At 50.7% G+C, this 24,354-nt stretch overlaps 2 protein-coding genes across 6 annotated transcripts in view; one reads left to right on the top strand and one right to left on the bottom strand.

The window, feature by feature from the left end:
• Positions 1-5,788: 5,788 nt before the first annotated feature.
• Positions 5,789-6,553, top strand: PSMB11 (proteasome subunit beta 11; the record flags this gene model as incomplete). Its single annotated transcript, XM_081838512.1, has 1 exon — positions 5,789-6,553. One exon carries the CDS (start codon positions 5,789-5,791, stop codon positions 6,551-6,553), a length of 765 nt encoding a protein of 254 aa, XP_081694638.1.
• A 15,277-nt stretch (positions 6,554-21,830) lies between these two features.
• CDH24 (cadherin 24) overlaps positions 21,831-24,354 on the bottom strand; it is a 35,101-nt gene continuing 32,577 nt past the window's right edge. For all 5 annotated transcript variants that reach the window (XM_081836586.1, XM_081836590.1, XM_081836588.1 and 2 more), the window contains one exon: positions 21,831-23,377. In XM_081836586.1, the coding sequence (XP_081692712.1) occupies positions 22,863-23,377 (515 nt within the window). In that variant the 3' untranslated portion in view covers positions 21,831-22,862. The remainder of the gene's footprint in view (positions 23,378-24,354) is intronic.

The following is a 24,354-nucleotide window of genomic DNA, read 5'->3' as shown; positions in this document are numbered from 1 at the left end:
AGGACGAGTGCTTTTATTCCTTTATATTCCTTTATTTTCCTATATATTCCTTTATATTCTGAGCAACTAGTGAAGTTAGGGGTTGGACTAGATGACCCACAGGGTCCCTTCCAACTCTACAATTCTAGGATTCTAGAACAAAGGAAACCAGTTTTTCTTGTACGGTGCAAGATGTGCAAAGTGCTAGTTTCGTTTCCTATGGAACTCACCGCCACATGGTGGCCTGGAGGCCAACAACAAATACTGGGCTAAAACAAGTAAACAAGATAGCCCCTCATTCATGATTGGACAGTAGTAGCTGGGGAATCCAGAAGCAGAATTCAAGTACCCTGAAGTGTCTGATCTTTGCAAGTGTGAAAAATAGGGGTTAAACACTCATGTTCAATTGCGCCACTCTTCTTCTGAACTACTATTATTAAATTTATTTTCAGCTTTTCACCATCTAGGTCCCAAAGCAGCTTATAACAATAAAATGACAAAAACAAACAGAATGTAAAGCATAAATTTAACCTCACAAATTTTATATAATAAAAATAAAAAATAAACCTAGAGCATCAGAAAATGTAAAACTTCAAAGACGCAGTCATGTTGCAAAGGCCTCCTGAAATAAAACAGTTTTAACCAGGCACCTGAAACTCAGCAGGGATGGTGACAGACTAACATCTAGTGCAGGAATACCCTCTGGAGTACAACTTCAATCAACCCCAGCCAGCATGGTCAGTGTGTCTAGAGGTCCTGGGCTGCCCAGTCGACAAGCCCCCCCCCCCCCAGCCTCACTGTGCAGTCACTGAAGTTATTCAGGGCTTTATACACTAATTCAACAACTTTGATAGGAAGCCGGTACAAGTCTTTTAACACTGGTGTCCTATGTTGACGATAATGCAGTTCCCATCACCATACAAAACCACAGCACTCAGCACTGGCAGAAGCTTTGACTGGAATGATCAGGAAGCAGCCAGTATCCCCACATCTTTGGTATCAGCCTCTTCACCTTCTCCCTGGCACCATCGGGGTGGGGTGGGGTGAAAGCCTCTGAGATGGAGCGTATGCATTTACACACGGGCTTCCTAGAGGTGGCACTGCTCTCCAGCGAGCCTGAACGGCCGTGCTGTTTCACAGCACTTGAAGGATGCTGATGAAAGGAGACAGGATTCCCTTCTACCATCCCTCGTGCCCCAGCAGCTGCCTAAGCCAGTGGGGCAGCTGGCTCAGCCTTTTTGCTTCAGGTGGTGGAAAGGGAAAACTCTAAGCCTGTATCCGTGGTCTCTGGCAGCTGCCTGTTAAAGCCCAGAGGAATGCAAGAAGAGCCAGCTGGACTGGGCCAAAGGCCCACCTAGTTCAGCACCCTCTTCTCACAGTGGCCGACCAGATACCCAAATGGGAAACCCGCAAGTGGGACCTGCGTACAACAGCTCTCTCTGCTCCTGTGGTTTCCAGCAGCTGGTATTCAGGAGCAGCCATGGAGGCAGAGCATACCCATGAGGGCTAGTAACCATCGATGACCCTCTCCCCCAGGAATTCGTCTAATCCTCTTTTAAAGCCATGTTGGTGGTCATCACTGATTCCAGTGGCAGCAGGTCCCATAGTTCAACTCTGCATTACATGGAGAAGTTCTTCCTTTTACTGCACGGTCCGGGGAAAAACAATGCTGTCCAGGGTTGTAAAGACTGTGGAGAGAATAATTGGGTGCACTCTTCCCAGCTTGGATCAAATCTATGCTTCCAGGTACCATAAGAAAGCTGCAGAGATAGCGCACCCCGGAAATGATTTCTTTCAGCTTCTGCCTTCTGGAAGAGGGTACAGGGTTATAAAGACTAGGACTAGCCGCCTGAGAAACAGTTTCTATCCAAATGCGATTTTGGTTTTAAACGCATTGTAAGGAGTCTGTATGGGAGTATCAGAGTTTTTAGGGGGCTAACCAGGTTGGGATAGCTGGGATAGCAGACTTCTTGGGTTCTGAATGACTTATGTAAATTTTTCAATTTCATTGTTCTGTAAGGGACAATGACAATAAAGATTATCGTATCGTATCGATTATCGTACCTATCCTGAACCTTCCAACATTCAGCTTCATTGAACATCCATGAGTCCTAGAGTTACGACAGAGGGATAAAAACTGTTCTGTCCACTTTCTCCATAGCAGACATAATTTTATAAACTTAACTGTGACTTGAATTTACCACACACACACACACACACCCCGTGCCAAGTTCGGAATGCATTCACACTTACCTTTTCTGCTGCAGTTAAGATCTTCGGATTGTACTCGTCTGATAGTTCCAGTGATAAATGCTCTGCCTCCCATTAATGCAGCGTTAGCACTAAACATCTTCTGAAAAGGAACTTCTGCTTCCCATTAACATGGGTGTCTCTCGTCCTGCTCTTTTCTGCTGGAAATGCCTGTTTGCTTTGTACACCTTTAATGGCACTGAAGCCAACTGTTTTGGTCTTGGAGGACAGAGGACATCCTCCAAAAAAACCCCCCCTCTTTCGGCACTAGTTTCTCTAAGACATTTTGCATGCAGAGGGCCTCTGATTCAGTCCCCAATGGCGTCTCCAGTGCAGGCAATACTGAGTTAGGCAGACCAACTGTCTGAATAAGCATAAGGCAGCATCCTGCAGTTGCTACCCATAGCAGGATCATCCACAGGTCTTGATTGTCATTGAGCTAAGTGTGACCCACCCTCCTGCCCCCGGCAAAGGTCAAGGCATTTCTGGAGAGAAAGCGGAGTGGAGCCATTAGTGCAAAGCCTGGTGACAGAGTGTACAGGATTGCCCCATCACCATGTAACTGGATCACAACCAGGATTGCCCTTTGAGGGTCTTCTTCACACACCCCTCCCATTCCCTCCTGGCTCCCACATTCCCCCACTCACTTCCCCCAGCCCCCCAAGTGCTAGATGGATGCTGCTGGGGGACTCGGCATCACATTTCGTTGGAGCACGCGGAAGGACGCATTTGAGGGTGACAGATGCTGACAGGGCAGCGTCTCTTTCAGGTCAGGGCGGGAGGGAAAGGAGAGGTAACCCTCTCAGTGCCGGGGACCAGTTTGGCTCAGGGTCCCACTTTCGCTAGGCCAAGGTGTCTGGGCTGCACGAGGGGCTACCTAATCGAAGCTGAGTTGGTCGATGCCTGTTTTGCGCTGATGGGCCATCCTTGCCAATAACTGGTGGAGACGAGAAAACAAAGCAATATTTATTATGAGCTAAATTGCAAGCAGCAAAAGCATATTTGATGTGTCTGGTTGTATAATTCCAGCTGCCAGTTTGCTCTCTCTGAGACTGTCCTAAAGAAGCTTCCCAGGAGCCAAACACAAAAGCAGATTGCAGCCTCTGCCAAGAAAGAACCCCATCGCTTCTGCCTTTGACATGGCGCTGGGGACGCGGCAAGGGTGAAACGTGCTTTATTGGTCTGACTGGGCTTCCACTCGGCCCCCGACCCAAACGCTTGGGGGAACAACAATACCTTCACTTGATTGTGATGGCTCTGGGTGTAGTGAGGTTTTGTTGCGGTGGTTGCTTTACAAAAAGAGGGACCTCGATGCCAAAGTATATGGAAAGTTCTCCTTGTGAAGAAAGGAGATGGACCCAGGCTAAAGTCCCCACATCTCCAGGTAGGCCTGAGAGAAACTCCATGCCTGAAACCCAGTGTGTGATGGGCGAGTGTGTCAGACTAGGCCCTGGGAGACCAGAATCCAACGCCCTGCTTGACCATGAAACCATTGCTGCATTGCCTAACTACCTCCCAAGGCTGGTTCAATAAATGTTGCCGCTTGAGGCAGAACAGAAAATGGCACACACAAACACACCACCTGAAGCAACTGGAAATGGCCTGGGGAAGCTCTGGCATGCTGAGGGGGATGGGAGGGAAGGGAGGCTAGAGAGGAGCAGGTGGCAGCCCTGATCTTTGCAGGAGGGGGAGAACAGCACACTCCTGGGGGGGCTGGCTTTGCCACCCCTCTCAGCTGTCCCCACCTGAGGCAACTGCCTCACCCTGGCGAACGGGTCGTTTGCGGGGATTGAATGTGGAGGGAGGGGGAGGGACCAGGCACACCACCTGGAGCTCCTTGGAGAAGATGGCTTGTCAATGCAAGAAATAAAGAGTACAGTGGTACCTCGGGTTAAGTTCTTAATTCGTTCCGGAGGTCTGTTCTTAACTAGAAACTGTTCTTAACCTGAAGCACCACTTTAGCTAATGGGGCCTCCTGCTGCCGCTGCGACGCCGGAGCACGATTTCTGTTCTCATCCTGAAGCAAAGTTCTTAACCCGAGGTAATATTTCTGGGTTAGCGGAGTCTGTAACCTGAAGCGTATGTAACCCGAGGTACAACTGTAAATAAAATACGCCCAGTCAGCATAGGCTTATCCTGGGCTAGATGGACAAATACTGTGACTCAAGTCTAGGGCAGAATCTTCGGTCTCTCTGGGGGCCCAAGAGACGGGAGAAGGAACAACCCTGGGACAGAGGAGGTCACTCACTAACTTATGTTATCTAGGCTCTAGTAACCTCTAGGTTATATCACTGCATGCATTACACATAGGGCTGCCTCTGAAGATGGTTCAAAAACCACCTGGTGTAAAATTCAGCTGCCAGGTTGCTCACCAGGGCAAGATGTTTTGAGCGTATACAGTGGTACCTCGGGTTACAGACGCTTCAGGTTACAGACTCCGCTAACCCAGAAGTAGTACCTCGGGTTAAGAACTTTGCTTCAGGATGAGAACAGAAATCGCACAGCAGTAGCGCGGCAGCAGCAGGAGGCCCCATTAGCTAAAGTGATACCTCAGGTTAAGAAGAGTTTCAGGTTAAGAACGGACCTCCAGAACGAATTAAGTTCTTAACCCGAGGTACCACTGTAATGCCAATCCTGGCCCAACTACACTGGCTGCCAATTAGTTTCCAGGCCCAATTCAAAGTGTTGGTTTTGACCGATAAAATCTTAAATGGCTCAGGACCTCAATACCTCAAGGACCACCTCTCTCCATATGAACCTACCTGGGATCTGAGATCACCATCTGAGGCCCTTAGTCATGTGCATTCTCCACGAGGTCCAGAGGGAGGCAACACGTGAATAGGCCTTTTCTGTGGTGGCTCCCCATTTGTGGGATCCTCTCCCCAGGGAGGCTTACCTGGCACCTTCATTATACACCTGTAGGTGACAGGCAAAAAGGTTCCTCTTCAACCAGGCCTTGGGCCACAAAGAACCAGGCCTTCTTTGTGGAAGGTAGGGTTATGGGTTTGTTCTTGCTCGTTACGTATTTTTGCGTTTTCATTTTGTATGTTCATGTTCTGAACTGCCCCAAGATCTTCGGTGGAAGGGCAGTATATAAATTTAACAAATAAATGAAGAAGACGCACCACGGGGCGTGAACGAGACCCAGCTTTTCTTGCTGCATCATTCACCGCTCACTGTTTCAACCCCATTATGAAGTACTCGCACACCCGCTTCTTAGGCTGCTTAGTCCTAGACACAGGTTTGGGAGCCTGCCAAACTGAATACAATAGAATCCACTGCTCATAAACGAAGGATGCTTCTCCCACCTGCCTTTAGACGAAAATAAAAAAGGAAATTAGTCAGTGTCAAAAAACAGGTCAGAGCCTGTCACCTAGCAGAAGCTTCCTGTAGCTTTTCGTCACCCTCCTTTCCCCACCGTTAAACATGCAGCTTTACCTGACCATCTCACCTTGTCTCCAGCCCTGCCCCAATCCTCTATCTGATCCTTCCCGAAATCTAGGCCCCCTCCCTCCTTTTATAAGCTCTCTTCTCCCAGTGTTTCCAAAACTCTTCCCAAATGGCTCTCCAGAGCGTCCTGGGCCTGGACCTCCCGCTGCAGGCCCCCAGCTGGCCCCTGCCACCCCCAAGTGGGAGAGTGGTGCCCCTGCCGTTTCCGCTGGCCCATGGCACCACCACGCTGGCCTTCCGCTGCAGCCATGGGGTGGTGGTGGCAGCGGACACCCGTGCTTCGAGCGGGAACCTCGTGTCTGATCCGTCGGCCCGCAAGGTCATGACCCTCCACCGCCACCTCCTGGCGACCACGTCCGGGACATCGGCCGACTGCGCCTCCTGGTTGCGCTTGCTGCGGTGCTCTCTGCGCCTGAGGCAGCTCCACGGCGGGCGCCAGATCAGCGTGGCAGGGGCCGCCAAGCTGCTGGCTTTCCTCTTGCGGGGCTGCCGCCACAAGGACCTGTGCGTGGCCACCGTGCTGTGCGGCTGGGACGACGGCGGGCCTGCTCTGCGCTACGTCTACAGCGATGGCACGTGCCTCCAAGGAGACCTTTTCGCAGTGGGCTCCGGGTCTCCCTACGCCTACGGGGTGATGGACGGCTCCTACCGCTTTGACCTGCCACGTGACGAGGCTTTCATGCTGGCCCGCCAGGCTGTGGCTCACGCCGCCCACCGAGACGCCTACTCCGGGGGGAATGTGGACCTCTACCATGTGCGGCCAAGCGGCTGGGTGTGCGTCTCCCGGGAAGATCTCAGCCAGGTCTACCGGGGATTGGGGCCACTGGGCGACGGAGAGGGCGACACTAAAGAAAGGCACCGTGGAATTGACTAGATACCAGCCTAAAACGGGACGGGTCTGTCGGTTTTCAGCAAGAAGCAGCCATAACCCAGATTCAGAAACCATTCATTTCAGCAAAGCGGTGCAGAGAAAACAAAGCACAGGTTGTAAAATAGGGAGCGGGAGTGGACTAAATTGATTTTTTTTCCTAAACCCACCCCAAAGCTGCAAAGATGGCAGCTTGGACCAGCGCAAACCCAACATAGGGACAATATTGTAGCAGCAAGATGCTTAGCGGAGAGGGAAACCAATCGCTTATTTCTACAAATGGCGAATCAGAACCCCAAATAATTCACAAATATGGCGAAAAGCAATCAGTGTGGCTTATTAAAAAAACAGCTTGATTTAGCATAGGGCCAATTACGGAGCAGATGGTAGCGCAGTGTACATTAGATGTGGGGCGGCGGGGGGAGCCTTGGGCCAGTGTAAACCAGTATGGAACGGACTCTGCTGGTTCTGATGTATGGAACTGATCTGTGGAGGCCGAAATGACGCCCAGGATCCCTTTGGACCGGCCAGGAGGGCGGCTAGGAACCCCCCTAGGCCTGGACTCATGTTTGTGCAACTGGGTCGGAATAACCTGCGCGTCTCCTTGCATGGACCAAACATGTTCACCCTCCTGCCTTGGAGGGGAAAAACCAGACGCAGCCGGCACCAAGGGGGACCGAGCCAGGGCTGCTCCATTGTTTGAGAAAACAAATGGGGGGCGTCTGCTGGCCGGCGCCTTTCATCGCCTCATCTCCTCCTCCATCCGCCGCGCTGCGGAACGTGTCCCGGCGACGGTGACAGATAGGCGCTGTTATCTCTGCCGTCTCGCCGCCGCCGCCGCCGCCTCCTGGTATCTTGCTGCCATCTCCCCGCTTCAATGTCCTCCTTGCCCGGCCCGCGTCGCCGCCCGTCATCTCATTACACTCCCCCCCCCCCCCGCCGCCGCCGCCCTCCAACAGCATTGTCTGCCGCCGCCGGGAGCGCAGCCTCCTTCTCCCTTATCGCGCCTCTCCATCTCCCAGGCGCGGCTGCTGGGGAGAAAACAGCTCCGCCGAGGGAGGAGGAGGAGGAGGAGGAGGAGGGCGGCGATCGAACCTTCGGCAGCAACGCGCCGCGGGCCGGATCCCGGCCCCCGGGTCCCTAAAGCGCCCCCTAGTGGCTGCCCCTCCCCCAAAAACAGCCGCGTAAACACAGCTCCTTGCTAAGCCTGGCGCGCTTCCCGGCTGCGTCCTGGGGACGCCGCGCCATTGTGCGCCCTCATCTTCATTGGCATCTCCCGGCCGCGGCTGCGGTGCTGGCGGGTGGCCCCTCCTGCCTCGCCCTGACGCTCCCCATCCGTCTGCCTCCAGCCGACGCTCCACCTTCCCCTTCTCTTCTCCATCTGCCCCTTTCTCCTTCTGTCCATCATCCGCGCTCCCTCCCCGGCGGCGCCTGCCCCCTTTTCTTCCTGGGCCCATAGCTTTCTCCATTCTCCTGCTGCTGCTGCCGCCTCTTTCCATCTTCTCCAGCCCGCCCTCCGATTCCTTCCATCCCTCTTTCATTATTTCTGCCTTCCGTCTTTCCCCACTCCCTCCCACCCCCATCTTGCCTTGGCTCCTGTCTCCCCCCCCCCATCTCTCCTCCCCACGTGGCCCCTCTGCGGGGCGGGGTGGGGGGCGCCCGGGCCTGTCCATCAGCGCTCTCGCGCCACGGGGTGTCAGTCCATTAGCAAGCGCCGCGGGGGAGGGGGGCACCAATTATCAGCACTTTAGCTGTTTCACGCCTGGGTGGAGGCTGCACCTTGAGGCGCAGAAGAGAGCGAAGGAATGAAAAAGTGGCTGGGAAGGAGTGCAGATGGGAAGGGAGAGGCAAGGAGGGAGGCAGAGAGAGAGACAGCCTGTTTGGGGGGCACGCCGAGGGGGGAATAAATGGGGAGAAAGGGTGTTAGGGGCGAGGCGACGGCGGAGCGAAGGAGTGTGAAAGTGATGCGAAAGGAATGCAGAAAGGGAGAGGAGGAGGCCTGTGAATTAATGGAGGGAGCGAAGGGAATAGGGAGGTGAGAGAGGAGTGCAGAGAAAGATGGGCGGAAGGAATGAGGAAAGAACGGCAAGGGAATGGGAAAAGAGGAGGGAGAAACAAGGCAGTGAAGAAGGGACAGTGGGTGAATTGTGGAGGAGAGATGCGGAGAGCCCTGAGGAGAAGGCCAAGGAAAGCAGGAGTCGGCTGAGGGATGCAGAACGAAGGAGTGAGAAAGTTAACCGTGCCAGTGAGCAAAGGCAGACAGTGGCGTAGCGTGGGTTGTCAGCACCCGGGGCAAGGCAAGTAATTTGCGCCCCCTAACCCATGGATTTGCGCCCCCTAACCCTAACCCCCACATGGTGCGGCCGGGCCCCCCTGCACCCCCCATGCTACGCCACTGAAGGCAGAGAAAGAATTTTATTTTATTTTAGGTTTTGTACCCTGCCTTTCCCTCAAGGAGCTCTCCGCACAATCCTCACGACAACCCTACCAGGTAGGTTAGGCTGAGAGATAGGCCCCTCCCTCCCCAAGGTGGGGATTCTAACCCTGGTCTCCCAGGTCCTGGTCTTAACACCCTAGCCCACTACACTGCAGTGGCTGTTTCGTAGCCGAGTGAGCTAGTGCTGGCCTCAAAGCTCAGGCAGACCTGGAAGGGATGGCTGGCCAAGAAGGGAGAACATCGGGAACCAGCCTTCGTTTTATTAAAATATTCATATACGCCGCCCACTCATAAAATATCAAGGCGGTGTACAGCAGCGTGTGTACCAGACACAACAGAAGGTAGAATGCCATTAAAAAATGCAGTGCAGAATTAATCGTAAAAGTTGATTGGCTCAATGCAAGGAAGGGTGGGGAGGAGGAAGGGAATGTGCCTTGTTAAGTAATGAAAAGGGACAGTGGGCCAAGCGTGGAGATCAAGACAGAGGAGATGAATGGAGGAACAAGAGGGGATCAAAGGAAAGAAGGGAGGAAAGGGGATTGCAGATGCATACAGACAAGGGGAGAGGAAGCGAAGGAATGAGAAAGCAGGAAAAGGAGTCTGCCCTGTGGATGTGGCCAGGGATGAACTGGAGGAGGAAGAGGAGCCTGCCTGTTTGCACTTGAGCTCTGCACTCCCCTTGGAAAGTAATTAATATTCTTGTAGTGCTGGGCACAGAGGGGGCAGGCCCGCCCTCCTCATTTGCATATAAATTAAACGACAGACAAAGACACTGGCAGCCAGAAAAGCAATCACAGCCCCAGCTCCCTCCAGCCCAGGGGTACCACTACCACCCTCCAGGCCTTCTGCCCCAGACAAGCCCAGAAGTGCCCAGATGGAACTTCTCCCTGCACCAAATCACGGGAGCGCAATCCCACCCAGAGAGAGTCCTTGGACTGACATGAAATCTGTCTTTGGAACCTAGATTCCTTCTCCATGCTGGGATGAGAACCCAGGAGATGCCCACCTTTCCAACCAGCTCTTCAGAGACGCCCCAAACCCAGGAGATGTATCCCCCTCTCTTCCAAAACAGTCGGGTATCACACCTTCCTTTCTCCCCTGCTGCCGTAAAAACCATATTGTGAGTGTGTGGGGAGGCAGGCATCTCTTACACGTTCATCATTAGTCATCTTTGTCATGGGGTGGTCAACTTTAACTGGACCCTGGTTGCCTTACCAATGTTCGTCCAACCTACAGTAGGGTTGACATATTTCAAAAAGTAAAAACCAGGACACCCTGAAATTGAGTTGTTAAGCTTTTTTAAGGAAACCTCCAAAATTGTTGAGCGCCACCTTTCGGAAATCTGCCCCCACCCCACCCCCGGACCTCAATTCTGCCTTTGAAATCCCAGTAATGTCCAGGAAAATCCAGATGTATGGCAGTCCTAACCTACAGCAAGGAGAAACGTCTTTTTAAGTTGTAAGAAATAAAGAGATTTCCCGCAACATAATGTTATTTGTCTCTAGTTGTTTTGTTTGCTTGCTTGTATTTAGCATGTAATTTTTCCCTGCAGGTGTGATATATGCAAAATCCTTATTGATAGATCAGTGTTTCCCAACCTTTTTTGGGCAAAGGCACACTTGTTTCATGAAAAAAATCTCGAGGCACACCACCATGCCAGATGGGGAAAGGTCACTTTTTACTTATGTAAAAAAAAATAAAAAAATAGTAACAGCATAGAAGGTAATGATTATCTCTTTGATGTCTGATGGGAGGGCATTCCACAGGGCGGGCGCCACTACTGAGAAGGCCCTCTGCCTGGTTCCCTGTAACCTCACTTTTCACAGTGAGGGAATTGCCAGAAGGCCCTTGGCACTGGATCTCAGTGTCTGGGCTGAACGATGGTGGCGGAGACGCTACTTCAGGTATACTGGACCGAAACCGCTTAGGGCTTTAAAGGTCAGCACCAACACTTTGAATTGTGCTCGGAAAGGTACTGGGAGCCAATGTAGGTCTTTCAAGACTGTCGTTACGTGGTCTCGGCGGCAGGTAGCAGCGCTCACAGCTTACGGACTGCACCGTGTAACAGGTGTCTGGCCCAGCAGCCTAAGGTGGACAAGCCACTGAAACAGGCATTCAGAATCCATTCATTTCATAAAACCTGCAGGGCTCAATCTCTGTGTTTGTGTATGTGTGTGTTTCTGTTTTGCCCAAGGGTCTGGGGGTGGGAGAGAGCTCTTTAGCATGATGCTTTTAAAACAATTAAATTATCAACAAACAAACCTGATGATACGAATAGCAACGTCAGGTGCTACCGGGGGGGGGAGGGGGCCTACTCGGAAGTAAATACTGCGTCCAGGCGCAATTAGCGCTGATTTAAGGTGCACCAAGACTGCCTAAAAACCTCACCAAAGATATGCAACAAAGCGCTTCGTTGCAGAGGGGAGAGTTTGTGCACCGTGGAGGCTGGAGGGCTTCTATTCTACATGCGGGGGTTGGGGGGGCGAGGAAAATGTGCTCCGTGGGGGGGGGGGGCGGGGAAGGCAAGAAAAGGAGCTGAGCTCTAACTATAGGCTCCCACGCTTGAGCACGCCCGACTCGGTGGGGCAGACCACCCTCTCTCCTGGAGGAGGAGGAGGAAGAGGAGGAGGAGATTCCCATCCACGGCGTGGCCTCCCGCGCTCCTGAACGGGAAATCTCTGCAGCCCAAGACTCTCCGCGAGGCAGCTCCTCCCTTCCTGCCTTGAGCCGCCGCCAGCCGCGCCCCCTCCCCAGTTATCTGCTGCCTGCCAAGCCCCGCCCCTCTTCATTGTCCTCCCCTTCTGTTTATTCCCCTTCCTCCATCCCTCGCTTTTTTCCCTCTCTTTCCTTTTTTTAAAAAAATATTTTCTCTTCCCCTTCTTTTTTCCCACCCTTTCTCCCCACCCTCCTGGGTTAAAGGATTTGAGCAATGGGTCTGGAGGTGGAGCTCGTCGGAGGATTAGCCCGACTCGCCCGCCTCCCTCCCACGGCACACTAGGCAACGTCCGGCGGCACACTAGTGTGCCGCGGAACACCGGTTGGGAAACACTGTGATAGATGGTATCAGTTATTTTACAGAGCCCAGTCACTTGTAAGCTGGTCAGTTTGTGCCACGATGATATACTTCCAGCCTCCGGTCACTTCTCCTAGGTGCTGGGTGGTTTGGTGGGGTTGTAGAATTGGGCATTCCCACTATACAATTCAACAATCTTAAACGTACAAAGTGTTCTCCATGAGAGGAGCTTTGCGTGGCGAGTTCATGCCCCCCACCAGGATAAATAAAGACACAAGACACCATAATTTAAGGTTAAATGGGCGAATTAGGCCACAACTTTATTGAATTCAGGAATGAGAGGCATTGGCTTAGGCATTGGTCCTATCGACTATCCGGCTACAGCCCATTTGCTGGAGACACGGGAAGGGTTAACACCATAGAGGGGGAGTCTCTGGGTCACCTCTCGTGCAAGTCCTTTATCGGACCACCCTTCGTTCACTGGGGGGAGGTGATGGCGTTCCTCCCCACACACACATCCTCTTAACCCCTTCTTACTAATGCCTAACCGCCACACGAGCAATCGCTCGCCGCCAATACTCTCATGCCTGAAACCAATCCCTAATCCCCTTTGCGATGTCAGTCAGCCAAATATCATTTCCCGCATCCGAAAGATGCACGCCATCAGCCAAATATCATTTCAGCCATCATTTCCCGCATCCGAAAGATGCACGCCATCAGCCAAATATCATTTCAGCCATCATTTCCCGCATCCGAAAGATGCACGCCATCAGCCAAATATCATTTCAGCCATCATTTCCCGCATCCGAAAGATGCACGCCATCAGCCAAATATCATTTCAGCCATCATTTCCCGCATCCGAAAGATGCACGCCATCAAACCGGTAGAGGGCCTCGCAGTTGAAACGTATGCCCGGGTGGTCAATGACCCTCCCACCCAGGGCTGCCACTCTACGCACCACTGCCCGATCCAAGGCTTTCCTAGCCCTATTTATGGCTATCGGGCACCTGCAATCTCTCCAAACACGCCTCTCCATCAACGAGGCCCAAATAATGGTGACGTTTGGGTAAGAGGCCTTAAGTTCCTCACAGTCACTAAAGATATGCCACATCAAGTCGACTGCCTTTCTGTAAGCCAAATAATTTTCGCCTAAGTGGATAACTAAAGCATCTGGGGGGCCCTCCGCTGCCGCTCTGGCCCTAATTGCGGGCAACATTTCGGCCCAGCACATCGAGTCCAGCATCCTGTTGCGGCCAGTGGCAGACCAGACACGTCTGGGAAGCCATGAAGCAGGGCTTTGAATGCCACGTTCCTCCCCTCTTGATGCTCCTCAGCACCTGATAATCAGGGGCATATCCTGCCTTTGCAGGATAATTGTGAACTCAGCTGGTGAGTAACTGAAGTCAGAAGAGGGTAGCTGAGGTCCCTCTCTGCACTATCCCTTTAAAGCAGCATCACTCTTCTCCAAGCAGTTGTAGCTCTTCCCAGAGAATTCTGGGAAGTGTAGTTTGCTAAGGGTGCTAAGAGTTGTTAGGAGACCCATCTATTGCCTTTGCGGAACTACATTTATCAGAGCAGAGTAACAATCCTTGCATGGAACTCTGGGAACTTCTGTGAGGGGAATAGGGATCTTCAAACTTCTCTCAGCACCCTTAAACTACATTTCCCAGGATTCTTTGGCTGTTTAAAGTGGCATAACACGGCTTTAAATGCATAGTGCAGATAGGGCCCGAGAAACAAGAGTACAGTGGTACCTCGGGTTAAGAACTTATTTCGTTCTGGAGGTCCATTCTTAACCTGAAACTGTTCTTAACCTGAGGTACCATTTTAGCTAATGGGGCCTCCCACTGCCGCCGCCACTGTGCGATTTCTGTTCTCATCCTGAAGCAAAGTTCTTAACCCTGAGGCATCTAATCATAAGCCTGCATTTTTATCAAAGCTTCTATATATTTCAATCAAGGCTTGTATTTAAAAATGAGCTTAAAAAAAGGATTTTCAAATGTTTCATGCCAGGCAAAAGACCAGCTGCCTAAAAGAACCTTGGCAAGATGTTTTTCCTCCTAAGACAAGAAGGGCCCCATTGATTTATAGTAGAAAAACAATTCTCAAAGTCATAAAAAGGGAGAATTACATATGCTGCCCCAAGGCTGAGAAAACACCATTAGGAATGGGGAAGATAATACCAATGTGCCTCCCAGTAAAATGAGCCAGATCTTCTTTCTAAGGTTAAAAGGCCAGGAGCAATGGGGAGAAACATTTAGCTGGTAGAAAGAAAGAGAGCATTTTTTGGGGAAGTCTCTTCTAAAGCTGTTTCTTAAACTAAGAGAGTTAAAAAAGGTTAAAATGTGTTAAATGTTGGAAAGGCAACTGGCTTGGCAGAAGAAGCAGCTTCTTCCTATTTTATTTTGAGGCTGGAGAGGAGGGGGAAAGGGGGAGGTGCAAACTGAAGAGGCTTCTTTTAAAAGCTGTGTTTTATTGAGTTCCTTCCTTTTTACTTTGAAAAGCTTTATTCTTTTAAGAGGCTACCTATGATAAATGTATGAAATATATTAGCTTAAATATATTGGCTTAAATGTAATTATGCAAAGGATTTAAGGAATGCTAGATTCTTATTTCATATGGTTGTAAGAGTTGTATTTATCCTGAAATTAAGTCAGCCACCAGCCTAGCCCCCCTGCCAGACAGAAGACGCCATCTAAGCAGTCTTGATATATAGTTGTCAGGCATTTGTTTAGAAACATTAAATGAAGGAAATCTTTCAATGTTGATGTGAAACTCAAGATCCTTGACATCTGTTGAACATAAAAATGTAAGATTAAACATCTGTTTTAGAAGGCAATAGGGCAAGAAGGGCAAGAGGTGAGCTGGTAATTAAGATTCCATGTAAGATATATTATTACTTATATGTCATATATATAGCTCTTTGTCTCCCTTATAAGGGCAAGGAAATGGGTGTATCTTTTGTGGGTGTATCTTTTGTGATTGGCTCTAGCAAACAGCCAATAGGAATTTCAACCAGGCTGATTGGACAGAGGCAGCCACAGGAGGAGCAAAGGGGGCTGGATTAAGGGAATATAAGTGCTGGCCAGAATGGCAGGAGGCCAGGCCAGAGCTTGGTAACCACGTACCACTGAGCCTCTTATTTATTTGTCTGACAAATAAATTACTATTTTAATTTCTCTATTGCTGCGTTGAATATTTCATTCCAGCTAAGCGTTAACCACAAGCAGGGTGCTACAACCCGAGGTACTATTTCTGGTTAGCGGAGTCTGTAACATGAAGCGTATGTAACCCGAGGTACCACTGCATTGGCCTGAAAACCAAGGGGAAAGGTGGGATATCCTTCTTGTGCACTTTAGTATTCTGGGAGAAAACGTGGCTGAACAGGAAGACTCATAGGAAGGTCCATCAACCTCAGAATTGCCTACACGGACTGGCAGCAGCTCTGCAGGGTATCAGGCCGGGTATCTCTTCCAGCCCAAGCCAGAGATGCCGGGGATCGAACCTGCAACCTCTGGCATGCAAAGCCTCTTCCCCACACAGCTGCATTTTCTTTCAGGTCCCGCTTGTCTCAGCCAATCGCCTCTGATATATGTCCCCTCCTCCTCTCTGAACTTGGCTAAACCATTTTAAAAGCCATCTACGTTAATTGGCTATTGCCGCATCTTTTGGCAGCGGCTTCCGTCAATTAATTCTGTGCGGTGTGAAGAAGGGCTTTCTCTTGTGCCTCCTGAATTTATTGCCAATCGCCTGGCGGACCCTTTGGCCTAGTAATATCAGAGAGGATGGGGCGCGTGTGAAAACTCTCACAATTTTAACCACACCTTGCATAATGCAGCATTATAAACCTCTCGTCAAGCTCTGTGTTTGTGGTTTAGCCCAAGGCCACACAGAGAACATGCTGGAAAAGTGGAATACGGACCCAAGTCCCCCAGGACATCCTGTCTAAACCATGACTTCTGAGCTTTCGGTTGCCACATCCCCAGCCAAGATGATTTGGGGTTGCTCAGCGGTGGAAGGGGACCTGTGGCCCTACCAGCCCCAGGCAACATGGCCAATAATCAGGGGTGATGGGAATTGTAGTCCAGCAAGAGCAGGCGCCCCCATCCTGGCTCTGTGGGACTCCCCCAAGTCCCTCAGGACCCTTTACAACTTTGCAAGCAGAGATACAAATCCTGCAGGACTTACCCTCCCTAGATATTTAGCATGGTGGCTGCTTTAAAAGAGCTGAAACTTCACATTTCTTTTGTTCGTTTGTGTTTTGCTTTGCTGGGCAGCCGGAGGCGACCGAATGCATTTATTACCAGGCTTAAGGGGTGTGTGTAATTATTTAGGGTATGCGTTCGCCTGTGTTTTCAATCTCCGCCTTGCTTTTAATAATATCGCAAGCTGTTTCTGAAAAGTGGTGTGTTTGTGGTATAATATTCACCCCCTTCCGGTTGACCTATAGGGCCTGTGCTTTGCAGTAGATTTCTGCAAAAACAAAAAAAGCAAAAACAAAAACTCCAAAGCCGCACATTTTGCTTTTATTTATTTATTTTGCCAGCCCGAGGCGGCAGAGTGCGCCAAAGTTGCCAGCCCAGCACTCCCCCCCCCCCACAGGTGGAGCCCAGATTCCGGCACTTTCTGAAAGGAGAGGCATTGTGACTTTGGCTCATTTGCTTCCCTGTGGCATTTTGATTTCAAAGCAGTAGGGAACAATTTCAAATACCTGGGCCTTAAAAAAAAAAAAGTGATGCAAAGGCCAGAGAGTTAGAAAGAAAGAGAGAGAGATTACTTTGCCAGCTTCCTCTAAATGGGCCTGTCTCCTAGTGCCAGCAGAGATTGGAGGTTTAGGGGTTGGATGGGAGGGAAAGGGTAGAAAAAACGTGGGGCAGGATATAAATTTTGCCAGTGGGAAAAGGATTGGATGGACGTGGCACTAGAGACTGGAGGTTGTGTCTAATGTTAGCCCTACTCAAATCAGACCCACTGAAAATAATGGGTGCATTATTCGAATAAAAGAATTGCAGAGTTGGAAACGGGTTCGGAGGGTCATCTAGTCCAACCCACTACAATGCGAGAATTTTTTGCCCAACATGGGACTAGTCCATTTGTTTCAGCGGGTCTACTTTGAGTTCATTTTAGTTGGAAAGAAGTAGGGGAAGGCTTAGCCTTTTTCAGCGTCGGGACTCCGTCGTGGAACGTGTGGGTGTTCTACAATGAAAGGGGGGGAAGCCTCTGAGCATGTGCAAAGTGTTTCTCCCTCAGGAGAGAGAAGGCCTAACCAGTCCACACAAATATGGGCTTAAGGAAACAGGGTTGGCCTCTGTTATTTTCTCCTACCAATAGGGAACCCACGTAAGGACTCTATACCGGCTCTTGGGTACCCCATAAGGGAAGAAGGGCAGGTTTTGTTTACAACAGAGGGCACAATAGTTCAATATGAAAGAGCAAGAGAGTGCCTCTGTGCCACGTGCAGATTGCCTTTCAGCCCCAGATTGGGGGACAAGGAGTTTCCAGAGCAGAGGGCGCAACTCCTAGGCAGGCTTTGAGGCCTAGCAGCCTCCTGGCTTGGGATGCCTGGGTCCTGAGCCTGTTTTCCACAGAGCCGCTCCTCTGTGTGGGAGTGAATCCAGAAACTATCGACATTAATTTGGAGGCCGCCGTTGTCTCGGCATCAGGGACGGCGACGGCATTAACAGCAGGTGAGCCAGCCTTGAGCTGCGGACGAGGGTCAGGCGGCTGTGGAAGAAAGGAAACAGAACGAGCGCAGCTCAAATAACGGGGGAAATGAAAAGAGGACCCGGCCTTTGAAACGGAGCGATGCGAATGATAGAGAAAGGAGGCAGCGGGAAGGAAGACAACACCCTTTTGAAGAGGAAAAGTTGCACAGAGAAGAATGGACGCTTTTCTCGAGAGGAAGAGAGGGGAATGGACGGAGATCAGCTTGGCTGCTACGGCTGCTTTCAAGATGGTTACTAGATGATCAGAGAAACAAGGATTTTCCCTTATTCCATCCTCTATTTCTGAGCCCCACCTGGGTACCAGGATTTTGAGTTGTAGGAGTGGCCAGCATTCAACATCTAAATTCTGTCTCGCCCCACATTTGCACTATTTCGCTTTGCGGCATCAAAAACACCCACGTGAGACCAACAACTTCCACATTATTGAAGTGGGCTTCAGCAGCTTGGGGTAGTGGGTGGAGTCCAAAGTCCTTTTTGAAAGTTCTCTGTGTTAATCCGTTAGGATAAGGGCTCAGCATCCAGCTGGGTACAGTTCCTTTGGGGTCCTCACTCCTGCCCATCAGCCGTTAAGCAGGGATCCGCTTAAAGGTAAAACGGCTTTGATGTTGTGCAAAGTGTGCAGCGCATCTCCTGCCTCAGCAAAAAAATAAAAATAAAGTATCTGTTGCAAGAATATCAATGCAGAGGGGTTGGAAATGCCTCAGCACAGAAGCAGACTTGCAAATATGACATAAACTTGGAAATTGCACGCATGCGATTTCCAGGATGCAATTGCATTTTGAAATTCATGGCTTTGAGTAGTTGTTAAGGCAGGGCTGGCAGTTCAGCTGTGTCTTGAAGGTGTTTTTTTATTATTATTTTTTGCCACTTGCAAAGTCAGGATAGATAAGGGGTATTGGATAAGTTTCTTATTCATTCTTTTTCCTTTGCACACCAGAGTGGAGTTAGTTGCTAACAATTAAATAGATGTCTGTTTCCGACAGGAACATTATTTATTGATGTTGTTTATTATTAGGATTTGTATCCTGAGCTCCCTCCGAGGGCAGCAAAGACCAAGGGGTTTAAAACAGTGCCACTTAAAATCAAACAGAAACGCATTTAAAACATTTAAAAACAACTAAAAACCACCTAAAAACTAGCTGAAATACCTGTCTGTGTGATTGTTTGTGGAATGTGGCCCCCTAACTGCTTTCCAACAGGTGATGTGGCCCAAAAAGTTTCCTCACTCCTATGCTTGAGGCCCACACAGGTACGTTACTTAAATAACTTTTCTTTAAAAACATGGTTAGAAATTAACATTCTCGGGAAGTGAAGTGGTGGGGGATACTGCTTCCTCGTCCATATTGCCAGAAGTGGAATCTATTTGAAATGTGTTGCTTAGGGCTTGGTTATCTGCATATACTTCTGATAAGGCTTAATTAAATTAAATTAAAATGTTTAAGGAAGATACATCCTTGGTGCAGGGAGGGGCCCAGGAGTTCTCCTCGCTGTTACTTCTGGCGCTAGATATGTCCTCTCTCTCAGCAATGGGTCACAAGGACACAAGAAGCTGCATTGCACTGATCCTTCTAACTTTGTGGCCGTGGCTCTCCAGGATTTCAGCAAGGAACATTCCCAGCTTTACTGGGAAATGGCATTAAGGACAGACGGTGTTCTGCACCTGAGCTACAAACCTCCACCTAGAACATGAAGGCAATAGGCTTCTTTTGCTTATGTGTAACGCACAGGTAGAGTGCCTCTGCTCCTGGAGGAACCGATTATTGCCATTGTGTTCAGCGGCTGATAAAGACGGTCCCTTTACCAGTAGGCAATGCCTCTACCTTGTCATATTATCTGCTAAGCGATTGGAAGGATGCTGACAGGAGGGAAGGAGAGCTTAGCTGGGAGGGGGGTCCGGGGGGGTCCTTACCTGGCCTGGCTGGGAGGAGACACAGCAGCTCAGTTTATCCCAGCAGTTCTGCCTGGAGGCTGATGGGAGTTGGAGCCTGAAATGCTCCAGAATGACACAGGTGCTGTACCTTATACAGTGGTACCTCGAGTTAAGTACTTAATTCGTTCTGGAGGTCTGTTCTTAACCTGAAACTGTTCTTAACCTGGAGCACCACTTTAGCTAATGGGGCCTCCTGCTGCTGCCACGCCGCCAGAGCACGATTTCTGTTCTCATCCTGAAGCAAAGTTCTTAACCCGAGGTACTATTTCTGGGTTAGTGGAGTGTGTAACCTGAAGCGTATGTAACCCGAGGTACCACTGTAGATCTTATTCTCCAGGTCGAGCCAACAGGTGCTCATGCATAGCTGTCAACTTTTCCCTTTTCTTGCGAGGAATCCTATTCGGAATAAGCAAATTTCCCTAAAAAACGGGAAATGTTAACGGCTATGTGCTCATGGCACCCAGGGCCTGAGGGAGTGGGCAGCCTTTTCACCCAGGGGAGGTGAGACCCAGCCCTGGGGGAATGCTGCGCCTTAATAAGCCAAGGAAAGAGACGGAACGCCTTGCAGCACTGCTTTCGCCACCCTTTTTTGCCCCTCCATCTGCTTCACACGGCAGCTCCTGTAACAGAACCTGGCAGCCTGGCCTCCAACACACTGTTTCCAATCTACAGTGGTACCTTGGGTTAAGTACTTAATTCGTTCCGGAGGTCCATTCTTAACCTGAAACTGTTCTTGACCTGAAGCACCACTTTAGCTAATGGGGCCTCCTGCTGCTGCCACGCTGCTGGAGCACAATTTCTGTTCTCATCCTGAAGCAAAGTTCTTAACCTGAAGCACTATTTCGGGGTTAGCGGAGTCTGTAACCTGAAGCGTATGTAACCCGAGATACCACTGTATTATACTGCCCACCCTGCTCCTCTTCTAGACAAGGCTAGACCTTCGCCTGCAAAAGCTCACACCAGCTACGGCAAACTCATAAAGGGGGCCGTGCCAGATCAGATCAAAGACCTTTCAGTCTGGTCTGGCGTTCTGTTCCAAGAGTAGCCAGCCAAATGCCTGGGGGAAGCCCACAAGAGGAGTTGAGCCCAGTCTGTCTGAGGGTGTTTCCAGATGACTCGTTTACCGAGCATTTAACCTGATCTGTTTGCAGGGAGACTAAACGGCAGTTGGCCATTTAATAAGCACTCCTGATTTGTTTGTGGGGAGGGGAGGCAACTCTGTCAAAGCAAGCTACCTCACAACCACCAGTACGTTGCAAAAAGCCCAATATTTTGGGGAGGTGGAGGGTTTGTTTTTGCACAAGACCGCCTAATGCGCTATAATTGCACAACCTGAATTTGCCAGAATCCTATCCCCAAACAGAGACAATCTGGAAGAGCCCAAAGCTTTATTGGTTGTCATGGTATCATGGGGTGTGGGCGTTGTTAGGGGAGGGGTAGCACCTCTGCGGGACACACACACACACACACACACACACACACACACACACACACACTGTGCTCCTTCTGGGGTAGTTTGTCTACCTTTGCACTCATCTCTCTCTTTTGGCTCCTGGAAGCTGCCAGCATGTGACAGCGGCCACAGCCCGGGAAACAGCTTCAACTAGCCAGCTAAATCAGGTGAGGGCAGCCGATGGGTCTCAAACCCTCGGTGAGTTAGGGGCTTGTCTGCATGTGAAGACAGGCTCTGGCAGACTGGATGAGAGCTAGAGTAGGCCCAAGAAGGCACTTTCTGCATGTGCTGTAGAGGAAAAAGAGGGGCAGATGGGAAGGTAGCCCATCTAGGAGAAGGAAAACTAATTCTAAACCTCTGCTGCCTTGTGGGATATCTTCACGTGTAAACCCTACACAAATCCAGTGCGGAGACCCTAAGGCAGTTGAATGGCGCCTTGTACTCCTCCTTCCTGCAACTCTTGCAGCCAAGCTGGTGCCAAACGTCTTCTCTGCTTTCCTTTGGACCACATCAGTGAGGCTGAGAGGGGAGTCTTGTCGTCTGGGCAGTCCAGGACCTCCAGACACACTGCCTAGACTTGCATATTGGGGAGGTCACCGCTAATGAAGTGGTTTGACTTCACCCCCAGAGGCACACTCCATTGTCGCTCGAGACATACGGATGCCAGCAACAACATGCCAACTTGTTCACATCTCGCTCAGGCAGACGCACAACTGAAAATCCAGTCGTCTTTTTTTTTAGAAAATAAATTGTTTATTACGAAATTATAACATGGATGTCCCCCACCCAACACCGATTATGCCTTAGCTCCCTAGAATAAAATTGTCCTGGCTATAGAAAGTCCCTTTGTGGTATCAGGAGAGGAGGGCTTTGTCCAGAGGTCAGAGGCCAGATCTGTCCTCCGGCCTCGCTGCCATCTCCACGCCTTTTCCTGGGAGCCCATGCAGGGGTGCTGGTGGTGAGGTCAGAAGCCCTGCCCTGGCTGGGGGGGCTGCAAGTTGAATGAGAGGTAAATCCATGCTGGCAAGACTGGATTGTTAGGGTCCAGGGAGGGAGGGAGTTTGGTACCAAAGGATTCTGGGAGAAAATGAATGCATAGAGTTATTTTGTACAGGAGAAGGGGGAAAGAAAAAAACGGAAACCGAAAACAGAATAAACACGGCACAGGTAACAGCAAAATGAAGAGAAAACAATGTGAATTACAGAGGGGACCAAAACAAAACCAACCCAAAGCAACCCATAACATTTTTGTTTAAAGGCTGAATAAATGACAAAGTAGCATAATGGAAAGGGAATCGAGGACGTCTAAAGGAACAGAGTAAGGAATGGCGGAAGCTGGAAGTGCAAAGTAGCTGAAGAAGGGAAGAGAAGAATCCAAAATAAAATCAAAGTAATTTAAACATGAAAGATTTGGGGAGCGGGAAAACCGCGAGAGAATGAAAGATGCACTGAAAGAATAATTGGGTTGGCTAGCCTGTGGCCATGCAGATGTTGCACAACCACAGCTCCCCCATCATCCCTGACCGCCGGCCATGCCGGGTGGGACTGATGTGACTCAGAAACATCTGGAAGGCCACAGACCAGCCGCCCCGGCCTACAGGGAGGCGACGTAAACAAGGACAGGAGATGTCTAGAAGACAAGCTGAAACCGAGAGCGAACCAAAAGGGAGAAAGCAACAAGCAACACGACAGGGACAGAGAGGACTGGAGGGCCGCGCTGTTCCGTGGATGTGACCCCTCCCCGGTTCGAAGTCCCTCAGGTTGGAGGTGGCCCTTCTGGAGTGCCGTAGAGCTCAGCCAGCGTTCGGAAGAGTGGCCCCCATTCTTCCAGGTACTCGTACCCTCCGGCGTCGCTGTCGCCCGCACACGAGGACCCTGGGGAGCTGAGGGAGCCGGCCGAGGAGCCCTGTCCCTCATAGCCGTACACCTGGATGGAGTCGTAGGGGGGGACGGAGGGGTCGGCGTCCACTTCGCTCAGGCGGGCCGCCAGGAAGCTGGCCACGTCGTGGGGCTGCGGGGGCCGGCGGGCCGGCAAGGAGGGCGGGAAGTGCAGGCGGGGGAGCACATCCCGCCGGAAGAGGCGGCGCTGCTGAGGCGGCGGAGGGGCAGCGTCGGGGTTCTGCAGGGCGGCCATGTCGAAGGCCTCTGTGTCCTCTTCGCCTCCGCCCTCGTCGTCGTAGGTGATGATGTTCTCACGGACGTCCTCTTCTTCGAAAGGCAGCAGCGCCGCCTGCTTCTGCCTCCGGAGGGCGACAAACAGCAGCACCAGGGCTGGATGCAGGGAGGCGGGTGGCAGGGGCAGGCAGAAAGAAGCAGGGGAAGAAGAAGAAGAAGAAGAGTTTGGATTTGATATCCCGCTTTATCACTACCCGAAGGAGTCTCAAAGCGGCTAACACTCTCCTTTCCCTTCCTCCCCCACAACAAACACTCTGTGAGGTGAGCGGGGCTGAGAGACTTCAAAGAAGTGTGACTAGCCCAAAGTCACCCAGCAGCTGCATGTGGAGGAGCGGGGAAGCGAACCCGGTTCCCCAGATTACAAGTCTATTGCTCTTAACCACTACACCACACTGGCTCTCTGGGGAAAAGGACAGGCATTAGCAAGGCACAACAAACAGCAGGGCTTTCATCACCACACACACACCCATACACCTTGTTGGACGCTTCTTGTGCAATCAGAGGGACAACACAATAAGAGCCTTCCCAGGCCAGGACAATGGCCCCTCGAGTCCAACATCTTGTTTTCACAGTGGCCAGAAACCCACAAGGAGGACCTGGGTGCAACAGAGCTCTTCTCCACTTCAGTGGAGATAGAAAAGGCTACTTCTCAAAAGTCCACCCTCCATAATTACAACACAAGATGGAAGAAGTAAAAAAATATTGAGATCACACATGGGTGAAGGGGAGTGGGGGGTATAGGGGAACTTATAAAAAATTCTAATATAATATTTCTAATTGCGCTGCATTTATATACAGCGCCGGTGGCGCTGTAGGTTAAACCACAGAGCCTAGGACTTGTCGATCAGAAGGTCGGCGGTTTGAATCCCCGCAATGGGGTGAGCTCCCATTGCTCAGCCCCTGTTCCTGCCAACCTAGCAGTTCGAAAGCACATCAAAGTGCAAGTAGATAAATAGGTAACGCTCCAGCGGGAAGGTAAACGGCGTTTCCGTGCACTGTTCTGGTTCGCCAGAAGCGGCTTAGTCATGCTGGCCACATGACCCGGAAGCTGTACGCCGGCTCCCTCGGCCAGT

Source organism: Podarcis erhardii, assembly GCF_964252035.2.
Source record: "Podarcis erhardii genome assembly, chromosome: 13".
Classification (NCBI taxonomy): domain Eukaryota; kingdom Metazoa; phylum Chordata; class Lepidosauria; order Squamata; family Lacertidae; genus Podarcis; species Podarcis erhardii.
The sequence above is the reverse complement of the archived record's forward strand: the minus strand, read 5'-3'. Positions and strand labels throughout refer to the sequence as shown.